This window comes from Cetorhinus maximus, chromosome 14, assembly GCF_964194155.1.
Source record: "Cetorhinus maximus chromosome 14, sCetMax3.hap1.1, whole genome shotgun sequence".
NCBI lineage: Eukaryota > Metazoa > Chordata > Chondrichthyes > Lamniformes > Cetorhinidae > Cetorhinus > Cetorhinus maximus.
Genome location: NC_135892.1, coordinates 49,012,674 through 49,025,148, shown reverse-complemented (window position 1 = coordinate 49,025,148; position 12,475 = coordinate 49,012,674). Strand labels below are relative to the sequence as shown.

At 43.7% G+C, this 12,475-nt stretch overlaps 1 protein-coding gene across 1 annotated transcript in view; it reads right to left on the bottom strand.

Moving 5' to 3' along the window:
- Window positions 1-12,475, bottom strand: part of pde10a (phosphodiesterase 10A) — a 484,537-nt gene that overhangs the window by 105,931 nt on the left and 366,131 nt on the right. The window contains exon 14 of the mRNA XM_078557603.1: window positions 9,806-9,948. Within this exon, the coding sequence (XP_078413729.1) occupies window positions 9,806-9,948 (143 nt within the window). The remainder of the gene's footprint in view (window positions 1-9,805; window positions 9,949-12,475) is intronic.

Below are 12,475 nucleotides of genomic sequence, written 5' to 3'. Positions count from 1 at the left end.
TGCTGGAGACCAGGCCCCTGCTAAGTCTGAGTCCGCTGACGAGCCTCTGGAATCAGCCCTAGGACAAATATTGAAGATGCATAGAAAGGCAGGAGAACAACAGGCAGCGTTGTCAGAGGCCATCAGCAGAATGGGACGAAGGATGGAGGAATCTGTCCGTGTTCTCTCTGGTGTCATGGCTCCTGCATGCGAGCATACCAAGTTCTCTATGGGAAGGCGGGCAGCTGCCTTGGAGACCAAGGTCCAGCAAAATGTAGTTTCTGTCAGATTTGCGCTCGGACCTGCACTCCATTGCTTTAGCCATGGGTGCTTTCCAGCACTGGCTCGGCAAGAGGGGTTGGGGCACCTTGACCTTCCTCCAGGTGCCTCTTCTCAAGGACTCAGGGATGGGCCATTAGGCACCCACAGGGAGGAGGAGGAGTGCCAGCAAGGCAGTGTGGGGGCATCCACCCAGGATACTCCAAGGCTGCCTTGCTGCTCCAACATCTCTCTGCCAGTGACCCTACCACCTCCAGCAGGTCAGGCCAAGGGGGGCGCACCTGCCCTAGAGCAGGAGACCTTTAGCAGGCCAGGGCCCTCATGGCCGGGGCCTCCAGAGGATGCCTGCTGAAATCATCTCAGACAACAAGGTATAGCAGTCAGCAGGCTGCCTCCAGCTCTACTGAGAATGTCGAGGCTGCACCTAGACGTGGTGGTAGGGTTAGAAAAATTAAAACACATGGAATGCACACTGGTGGCACAGGTGTTCATTCATTGTATATACTCTGCACTTTTGTAAATATATTCTGCTTTATTCCTTCTCCAAGTCTCATGGATTCAATGGAAATTCAAGTGATGCAATGCTTCACGTGCATTCAGAGAAATTCTCAAGGACCAGAGATGGGTGTTCCTCCTGTTCATATATGAAAACAAATGGAGGCATTGCTGTTTGACCAGGGTGTTGAAAGCCATGTGCAAGAAGCCTCATGTGGAAACTGCCCTGATATGAGGGAAAAGTTGGCTGAGGTTGATTGGGTAAATGGACTAAAAGTTTTGGCAGCAAACAAACAGTGGGAAACATTTAAAGAAACAAAATGTTTCCATCTGTGGCTTATGAGGGAGGTTAAAGATAGTATCAGGATTAAAAGAAAGGGATGAAAATGTTGCAAAGAATCATAGTAAGTATGAAGATTGGAAATGTTTTAGAAACCAGCAAAGGGCCACCATAACATTGATAAAAAGTAAATCAAAAGAATATGAGAACAAATTTGCCAGGATGATAAAAACAGATTGCAAAAGCTTTTGCAAGTTTATAAAAAGGAAGAGTGTAGCTAAAGTAAATGTTGGTCCCTCAGAAGCAGAGGCAGGAGAAATTATCACGGGGAATGAGGAAATGGCAGAGACATTGAATACGTATTTTTTTTGCTTGATTTCATAGTAAAAGACACACGTTATATACCAGAAGTAGAGAGTAACCTAGGGGCTAATAGGACTGAGGAAATTAAGGTAATTAATAGCAGCAGAGAAAAAGTACTGAAGAAACTCAAGGAACTAAAATCTGACAAATCCCCAGAGCCTGATGGCCTAGATTCCAGGGTTCTAAAATAGATAGCCACAGAGATAGTGGATGCACTGGTTATGATTCTCCAAAATTCTCTAGCTTCTGGCCCTAGCAGATTGGAAGTTAGCAAATGTAACATCACTATTTAAGAGGGGGAAAGAAAAAACAGGGAAATACAGCCCAGTTAGCCTGACATAAGACATCGGATAAGTGCTAGAATCTAAGTCTTAATACATTTAGAAAAGAATAGCATGATTGGAACAATTAAATATGGTTTTACAAAAGGGAAATCTTATTTGACAAGTTAGAGGTTTTTGAGGATGTAGCTAGTAGGGTAGATAAAGGGGAACCAATTGATGTAGTATACTTGGATTTCCAAAAGACATTCAATAAGGTGCCACACAAAAGGTTAATACACAAGATAAGGGCTCATAGAGTTGGGGGTAATATATTAGCATGAATAGAGGATTCGTTAATGGACAGGAAGCAGAGAGCAGGAACAAATGGGGCATTTTCAAGTTGGGAGGCTGTGACTCGTGGAGTACTACGAAGATCAGTGCTAGAGTCTCAGCTATTTATAATCTATATCAATGACTTTGATGAAGAGACATAGAGTAATATATCTACGTTTGCTGATGATACAAAGAGAGGTGATATTGCAAGTTGTGCGGAAGCCAGAAAGAGGCTGCAAAGAGATATAGACAAGTTAAGTGAGTGAGCAACAAGGTAGCAGATGGAGTACAATGTGGGGAAATGTGAAGTTATTCACTTTGGTCATAAGGATAGAAAAGCAGAATTTTTTTTAAAGTTGTGAAACTTGTTGATGTTCAGAGAGACTTAGTTGTACAGTCTAGATTCTTTGGTGTTTAGAAGAATGAGAGGTTATCCCATTGAAACATTCAAGATTATGAAGGGGGTTGACAGGATAGACACTGAAAGGTTGTTTGCCTTGGCTGTGGAACATAAAGCAAGGGGCCACAGTTTCTGGATCGGGGGCGATCATTTAGGACTGAGATGAGGAGAAATCTCCTCACTCAAAGGGTTGTGAACCCTTGGAATTCTCAAATTCAGAAGTTTGGATAGATAGGTTTTTGGTCTCTCAGGGAGAGGGAGCAGGCAGCAAAATGGAGCTAAAGACCAATATTAACCATGATAATATTAAATGATGGAGCAGCCTTGATGGGTTGTATGGCCTTCTCCTGCTCCTATTTTTATGTTCTTTTGCAGGCTGATCATGATCCCAAATTTCGCTGTAGCAGTTGGGAAGGCACTTCACTGACTGCAGGTCTATAGCTGAATATGCCACAAAAGCTACATCATCAGCAAACAGAAGTTCATGTTTCAGAACAGGTTTCACTTTGGACCTTGCTCTCAATCTGGACAGGTTGAACAATCTTCCATCTGGTCTTCTGCGTAATAATACTTCTCCTTCTCTGCAATGTTTGTCCCAGAAAGCATACAAGAGGAGTCAGGAGAGAAGGTGCGAAACAGCACTGGTGTATGGCCACGAGACTGCTTTACTCCACTCAGGAAATGAGTCAGATGTCATTCCATTATAGATTGATTCTTCCTTTTATTTCACAGTGGAAAGGTTTCATGATCTGGGGTAGTCTTAGTGGGCAACCAATATTTTGAAGAAGGGAGAATCGAGTATCTTTGATAACCAGGAAATAGGTTTTGGTTGGGTCTACAAAAGCAACATGTAGTGGCTTCTGCTGTCCTCTGCACTTTTCCCTGTCAATTCACCAATTCTCCATCCATACTAATATATTATCCCCAATCCCATGAGCCCTATTTTGTATAATAAACTCTTGTGTGGCTCCTTGCAAAAACTTTTTGAAAGTACAAATTCTCTGGTTCCCTGCTATCCACCCTGCTAGTTAAAGCATCCCAAATAATATCCTACCTGAAAAGTTTCACATCATTTACGTTCAACAATGTTCATATGCACTCATTTGATATAAATTGTGCTCAAAAGCAATCATTTAGCTATCATTTGACATCAATTGCGCTCAATTCCAGCAGTAGTACTGAAGACTTGTGCTTCAGAACTTGCTGCGCCCCTAGATAAGCTGTTCCAGTATAGCTACAACACTGGCATCTACCGGACAATGTGGAAAATTACCCACATATGCCCTGTACACAAAAAGCAGGACAAATCCAACCTGGCCAATTACAACCCCATCAGTCTACTTTCTATCATCATTAAAGTGAGGGAAGGGGTCATCAACAGTGCTATCAAGCAGCACTTGCTTAGCAATAACCTGCTCACTGATGTTCGGTTTGGGTTCTGCCAGGATCACTCAGCTCCTGACCTCATTACAGCCTTGGTTTGAACATGGATAAAAGGGCTGAACTCCAGAGGTGACGTTAGAGTGACTGCCGTTCACATTAAGGTAACATTTGATCGAGTGTGGCATCAAAGAGCCCTAGCAAAACTGGAGTTAACGGGAATCGGGGGGCAAATTCTCCGCTGCTTGGAGTCATACCTAGCACAAAGAAAGATGGTTGTGGTTGTTGGAGGTCAATCACCTCAGTTCCAGGACATCACTGCAGGAGTTCCTCAGGATAATGTCACAGGACCAGCCATCTTCAGCTGCTTCATCATTGATCTTCCTTCCATCACAAGGTAAGAAGTGAGATGTTCATTGATGATTGCACAATATCGGCCCCATTCTCAATTCCTCAGATACTGAAGAGATTCATGTCCAAATGCAGCAAGACCTGAACAACATGCAGGGTCGGGCTGACAAGTGGCAAGTAACATTCGTGCCATACAAGTGCCAGATAATGATCATCTCCAACAAGAGAGAGTCTAACCAACACACCTTGACATTCAATGGAATTACCATCACTGAATGCCCCACTATCAACATCCTGGGAGTTACCATTGGCCAGAAACTGAACTGGAATAGCTATTTAAATACTGTAGCTACAATCGTAGATCAGAGGTTAGGAATCCTGCAGTGAGTAGTGCATCCCTGACTCCCCAAAGCCTGTCCACCATCTACAAGGCACAAGTCGGGAGTGTGATGAAATACTCTCCACTTGCGTGGATGAATACAGTTCCAACAACACTCAAGAAGCTTGACATCATCCTAAACAAAGCAGCCCACTTGCCTGGCACTCCCTCAACCACCAATCCACAGAGGCATTAGTGTGTACCATCTACAAGATGCACTGCAGGAGTTCACCAAGGCTCCTTAGACAGCACCATCCAAACCTACGACCACTACCATCTAGAAGGACAAAAGCAACAGACACATGGGAACACCACCACCTGGAATTTCCCCTCCAAGCCACTCACCATCCTGACTTGATAATATATCACCGTTCTTTCACTGTCGCTGGATCAAAATCTTGGAACTCCCTCCCTAACAGCACTGTGGGTGTAGCTACACTACATGGACTGCAGTGGTTCAAGAGGGCAGCTCACTGCCACCTTCTCAAGGGCAATTAGGGATGGGCGATAAATGCTGGCCTAGCCAGCAATGCCCAAATCCCATGAATGAATAAATAAAAAAAGACAATCACTTACCTATCATTTGACATCAATTGCACTCAAAACCACTGTAACTGACATCAATGTCATCAATTGCTCCAAGCCACAGCGCTCAAACATTTGCAATTCACTAAAGCATTCGGACACCAAAGTGATCATCGAATTTAATTTCCATATTTTTGAATTTTGATAGCTTCAAAGATCCTAAAACTGAGCTAACTTTAGAAAAAGCAGACTCTGTTTTGATGGGGTACTTATATTTTTCTCTTTATAAGCTATAACCCATGCAGCATAACACTGTCCACCACGCCCACCCAGGTTGCAGCAGTTCTCTCCCCATCAACCCCTCACCCCAAGCAATTTTCTCCCTCACCAGTCCCTCGAGCAATTTTCTCCCTCAACAGTCCCTCGAGCAATTTTCTCTCCCACCAGTCCCTCGAGCAATTTTCTCCCTCACCAGTCCCTCGAGCAATTTTCTCCCTCACCAGTCCCTCGAGCAATTTTCTCTCCCACCAGTCCCTCGAGCAATTTTCTTCCACCAACTGTCCCCAACCCACCCCAGAGCAATTTTCTCCAGCACCTGCCCCACCCCCCCACCTCAAACTTTCAAAAGTCAAACTTTTCAGGTAGGGTGAGCCAACATAAGTCATAAGACCAAAAGTAAGGTCAAAGAGATTAAATGGGTTTTAAAGATTCAAGGAAAATCATGGATCACTTTCCCCACAGTGTGGGCTTCTGACTCCTATTTAACACTAACGTTGGGATCCTGAAGCCTGTGGGAAAAATCCTGGCCTGGTTGTCTCATATGGAGGGCGGGATTTTCTGGTGCTGCCAGCGGCGGAACAACGGGACTGGAAAATCCTGAAAGGTCTTTCAGCCCTTTGCATTTACCTTGATAAGTGTAAAAATCCAATCAGACAAAAACACCCCATTTTGCCCCCACACCTCCCAGATTTCAGCAGCTCTCTCCTTCACTTCTCCACCCTCTCTATCTCTCCCCTCATCTCTCACCCCCCACATCTCGCCTCTTTCTCATCCTCCTCCCCTTCCCCTCCTTCTCCTGCTTTCCCCTTCCTCTCCTCCCCCTCCTTTCCCCTTCTCCTCACCTTCCCCTCCTCCCCTCATTTCCCCTCCTCCTCCCCCCTTTTTCCCTCCTTTCCCCCTCCCCTCCTTCTCGCACCCTTCCCATCCTCCTCCCCACCTTCAGCACCCCGTGGCCCCAATTGGAGATCTCAGCTTACAGGGCTGGCTGTAAACTGGAAGTGACATATTCTGGCCAGTCCTGCTGCAATTTTGAAGCTGGTGCGGGAGCAGTGAAGACCGTTGGAAAGAGGTGAGCACTGGGGAGCTCGGCAGTGCTGGGGGGTGGGGGTGGTGTGTGGTGAAGGTTCGTGGGGGTATTGTGAGAGTTCAGGGGAGGGGGGGTCAACAAAGAAGGCAAAAAACAGTTTGGGCCAGTACTCTTATTTCTCAGTTTTACTACTTTTTCCTTCTGGGAAGAAGTTCTGGGGAGGTTGAGAGAGTTTGTGCAGGGGAATTGGGGGGTCAAAAGAGTTTGGGGAGAGAAATTCGGAAGGGCCTGTAGTTGGACACCATGGGTGGGCCCGAGAGCATTAACGAGGCCTGCAGGATCTATAAGGCCTGCAGTATCGGCAAGGCCTAGAATTCGGTGGCCTTAGCAGGGCCCCAGGCCCAGAGGCTAGAAGGAGGAGGGTGGAGTATGGAGACTGGAGGGAGAAGGGGGAATTTGGAGACTAGAGGGAGAGGCGGTAGTTTGTAGATTGGATGAGGAATTTGGAGACTGGAGGGAGGGAGAGGTAGTTTGGAGACTGGAGGGAAAGTGGAGGGAGTTTGGAGACTGGAGGGAGAGAGGGGGGAGAGAGGGGTAGTTTGTAGACTGGGTGAGGAATTTGGAGACTGGAGGAAGAGAGGAGTTTGGAGACTAGAGGGAGAGTGGGGGGAGTTTGGAGATTGGAAGGAGAGAGGGGGAGTTCGGAGAGTGGAGGGAGAGAGGTGGAGTTCAGAGAGTGGAGGGAGAGAAGTGGGAGTTCGGAGAGTGGAGGGAGGCGGCACAGGTTATAGCTTATAAAGAGAAAGTATAGACCCTGAGACTAAAATGAAATAAGAACTGATGGGTGGTGGTGCTCTAAAGCATATAATGTATAGCGGAACAACTTTTTGGATTAATTGAAAAACTGAATAAATTTAGATATTATTTAAGCGATTAATTTCATTGTATTTTTCAATGCAATGTTGCTGAGTGCACTGGATAGCTTTAAGCGTGCTGGATCATTTTGAGTGCACTGGATTGAGCACACTATCAAATTTGATGTCAAATTCATTCCAAATTAGAACTTTTGATATCAAATCGTAATTGAGCGCATTGAGCACATACGAATGCAAAAATGTCAATACTTTGTGTAGGGTGGATTTATCAGCCACATTTCTCTTTCATAAATCCCTGTTGACTCTGCATAATCATGTTATGATTCTCTAAATGCCCTATTATTAGATCCCTAATAATAGATTTTCCCTGATACTGATGTCAGGCTAACTGGCCTATAGTTCCCTGTTTTTTCTCTCACTCTTTTCTTGAATAGTGGGATTACATTTGTTAGCTTCCAATCCATGGGGACTATGCTTGCTTGGAGCATAAACAGTGGCCCAGACTGAAGGGGTCAAAACATCTGTTTCTGTGTAACTTCTATGTATGCAAGTTCACTGGTTCACCTAAGGTATACAAAAGTTGAGCTCACTTTCAATAGCACTGACACTGTGGAATTCATTTTCTTCAATGAAAATGTGTCAGTCCTCAAATCTATATAGAGCATCGCTGCTTTCTACAGTCCTTTTTTATGGATGAACTTAATGTTATAGCTACAGTTATTGGGATAAATGCTTTGTTGATTGCTGTGTTTTTCTCTAGTTTTCACAGTGAACCATGTTCCTCCAAACTCATACACATATACTACCGTTTAAACTGATAAGAATATTATCACTGTGCGAAGGGTACTTGGCCATTAAAAAGTATCTATTGTCCAAGTGGCCTTTTAATATATAAATGCATCATACCCACTGTAGCAGGAATTAGCATATTGCAGCATATTATCCTCAGAAATCCTCAGTAAAAGCAAAGTCAGGGGTGCAGATTCAAATGGTACCTAAGGTTGAATCATACTTCCACATCTTCCAGAGCAACCAATTATACAGTAACATTGGATAAAATGCAGAAGCAGGACCTTCCAGTAATTTTAGCTAATTGAATGCTATTTGGCGAGAAGGGCTCTACAGAGGGATTCTGACAAAGACTCTGCAATTTTGTGTTCTGGTCCCAGTAACTGTTGGGAATCTTGATATAGCTTCTCACAATTCTGAAGTCTAGGTTGTGGTTTTCCTTCATGTGTTTCTTTTCAGCATTTGACCTCTGATTTTACATTACTCCCTGAATTGTGTTTTGGGAAGTCTGCCAAATTGTAAGCAGGGCTCCATGACAAACAGTGGAGGATGCAAGTGACTTAAACAAGTTCTGGTAGTTTTAAAAAAGAAACTTCATTTTTATTATAAAACATCCACCCTCATGCCTCTACTATCCAATTTACCAGCTTCCTTCTACAGAAGACAACACCTCCCCCACAAACTGGTAGCAAAGGAACTCGTGTCCCATTCTCAACATATTGAAGATCTTTACATGTTAATGAAATAACCTAAGACCTTTTTAAAAATTACATGTTAATGAAATAACCTAAGACCTTTTTAAAAATTACACAAATAAGTAGTTCCAAAAGCAAATACCTTTCCTTTACAATGCCCCCTTTCTACATTATTAGTGGTATGTTAATTATATTAAGATACACAGGTGACGGCCATTGTTTAATTAAGTACTTATTGCCATTAGGAAGAGAGATTCTATCATCTGATTTGTTAATTTGTTAATTCGTCTGTTTTGTATTTTATGGTACCAAAAGAGTATAAAGAGATATTGCTAGGTCACTGGGTTGAGAGGGAGGAAGCAGATATGAGTAATGCTTCTAATTCTGTAAATAAATCTATTATCAAGAAAAGCGTTAGTGCCTAGTTTCATACTTCACCAATTGGCTTTGGATTGATTTAACAAACATTACTGTATTGCTGAAAAAAGAAACATGCTGTTGAAGCTTTTTGTCTTGCATGCACCAGGATAGATGCAAGAATGCCAAATTTCAAAGAGAGCAACAATTTATACTGCATGAGAAAAGGTTGGTTGGTAAGTGGACTCTAATTGGTTAAGGCCCTGCTATGGAGAATGCACCAAGGAACAATTGTCTTGCATGCTTTTCTAAATTAATAAAAGGCACAATGCCTGGCCATGTTCCTTTTTCCTATAGAGGCCAGGTTCCTCTGTATGAATATATAAAGCTTCTAGCAAGAGTAAGTGAGCCAAGTTGTGAGTCTGACTGCAAATCTTAATTTGATTGTTAGTGCAATTCTTAGCAAGAGCTGTCCAATCATGGAATTACATCTAACATTAGATGTTATGTTCTAATTTTTTGCAAGCATGAGATGGTTGAGTATGGTCATTACTCTGCCTTTTGCAAACAGCTGAAAGGACGAGCTGTTTGATACCATCCGCCAATCTTTTGAACGTAGGGCCTACATTCTTGGCATTGCAACGGCACTGAAATTCATATACACATTACTGATTTGTGTGGTAGACAGTGAACATTACTGTCACTATATAGAAGGCATAATCTGCTATCCCAGGTGCTGAATTAAAGTTCACTTACTGTTCAAGTTCTTTGCAAAGGGATTTGGGAAGTGTAGATCTCATAAGGCCCTGCCATTCGTCAGTCGTGCAAATGCTATGATAAGCCAGCTTCTCCATTGTGACCCGATAAATACACTCTGACTGTTGTATTCTGTGGTACATCTGATAAACAAATGAAGCAGGGAGAATGAAAAAAATATCACACACACATGTATTTCATAATGTACCAATTATATCAGTCAAGTCACAGACGAAGCACATTACTTCTCAAGCAACTGGTGATTCTTCCACCTCATTTTGCTAAAGTAATCAAAATGTGCAAACTTAGTTAATATAATTATGAACATTATCTGTGGTTTTATTCAGATTAGCAAGAATTCTTCTATATCTCAACCTGGCATGGTGTTACATTCAGTGACCTACTGCTATTACTTAACATATCTGCTGACTAATATCACGAAATTAAATTTAGATTAGGGAAAAAAATCCAACTGATCACTTTCCATTTATGAACTAATCAATAAACATACACGATTGTGCAATAAGAAAATGCCTACCTATATGGATGAGAAGATACCATGTTGATATAGGGAATCTACATTATACAGGAACTTTTAAAACCTGCTATCTTCTGCAAATTCTGCCAAAATTTTCAATTACGAATCAATTTTACAGATAAAATGGACAAAAAAAAGGTAAATACATTTTGAGATAGTTGGCTAGCATGTTAGAATATAAGTCTAGAACAAGGTTTTATAATGCTCTGTTCAGGTCACATTTGGAGCACTAGGTGAAATTTAAAAAGGGACACTTCAAAAGGGATATGTGACACTGAAGAAGATAACCAAGAGAAAAGATTAGAGAAGCTAAAGGTCTACAAGGAAAGCTTCACAGCGGCCTAGAGAAAGGGTTACAGACGGGCAGAGAGAGAGAAAGAGACAGACAGAGAGAGAGAGAGACAGACAGAGCCATACACTGGTGGTGGGGGGAAGGGGAAGCAAGAGAGAGTGGGAGAGAGAATACTCATAGAGAGAGCGCACGCTACAAGCTGAGTGACAGAGAGAGAGAGAGAGAGAGAGAGGGAGATGCGCTGAATGAGCAAGCAGGGGGTGCAATGTGCCAAGCGAGCGGGGGAGTGACCATGCTCAATGAGTGGTGGGGGAACGTCACGGCAAGCAAGTGAGCAGGTGGGAGCAATGCACCAAGCAAGTGAGTGGCGGGGGGGGGGCAAACACATTGAGTGAGTGAGTAGGGGGCACAGATGCCAAGCAAGTGAGCAGGGGGAGCATACGTGCCGAGTGAGTGATGGGGGGAGATGTGCCAAGCACAGGGGGGGGGGGAGGGGCGACACGCTAGTGAGCAAGCGGGGGAGAAGTAGTGCCAAACGAGCAGCGGGGGAGTTGCACCAATCGCGACAGGGGACAAAGCTCTGAGCACAAGAGGGAGCGCCACACTGAGCACAAGGAGAGAGAGCCACACACTGAGCGAGGGGGAGTGGGTGAGCTACACAATGAGCGAGAGAGAGATATACACTGACCAAGAGAGCTACCACTGAGCAGGAGAAAGCTACATACCAACAGGGAAAAAGAGCACTACATATCAACTGGAAGAAAGAGCTACGTAGCAACTGAGAGAGAGTTACGCCCCTAGCAAAGAAAGAACTACACACACTGACTAGAGAGGGAGTTACACACTGACTGAAAGGGAGACAGTGCTACACAGTGACTGGGAAGGAGGGTGACACAAGGTTGGTAATGAGGAGAGTGCAGTGTGACTAGAGTGTAAAAGTTAGGAATTTGATAAGAGTGGGAATTCAGTGCATAGTGGAGTAGGAAGTGCTGTTTTTGCCTCCAATATTTGTACTACTTTGTGTGAGTTTGAGGCTGTAAGTATTTTCAATTTTTTTTTCCAGGTTTTAGAGCTTAATGTTAGAATCCAGAAAAAGACAAAAATCCTTACAACGAACTAAAAAGTAGATACGAAAAACAAGAATAATCTAGGCAAAGATTTGGCAGAGCAGTTTGTGTGTCTGGATTGCAGTATGTGGAAATTTGTGGGCCACGAGGCTTTCCCAAGTGCACCTGCAGTTAATGCCTTGAATCTTCCCAGTTCAGTCAATGAGCTGGAGTGTGAACTGGGGACACACCGACACATAAGTGAGGGTGTAGTATGTGGACAGTTTGCTCCAGACTTTGGTCACACCTCATAGAGAAATGCAGATTCAGACTGAAAACGTGCAGAGTTAGAACCCAGATTTAGATAAGAGAATGGGAACCACAGAAACTGATCCTACCCAACAGATACAACATACTTGCTACAGTGTACTTGTTATTGTGAGTATAAGTATAAAAACTATCAGAGACTACCAAAATGCAGACCATGCCACCTTGGAGCGGGATGCTGTCCAAAAGGTGGTGGAGGATGAAGGGTAAAATAACGTGGATGTTTTGTTGGGTTGGGGGTGGGGGGGGGGGCGCGGGGAGGGGAGTTCAGTAATTAGGGAGAAACTAGTAGCATCCTTCATAAGCAGCATTGAGAGTTCCACATGACATGCTGCCTTACTGGATCCAGGATGAGGGGCATCTCGAATCGGCTTCAAACAATACTAGAGAGGGGGGGAGCGAGGATCAGGTCAATATGATCAATTTTGGGAACAACAACATAAGGAAGAGCAGACAAGAGCTCCTGC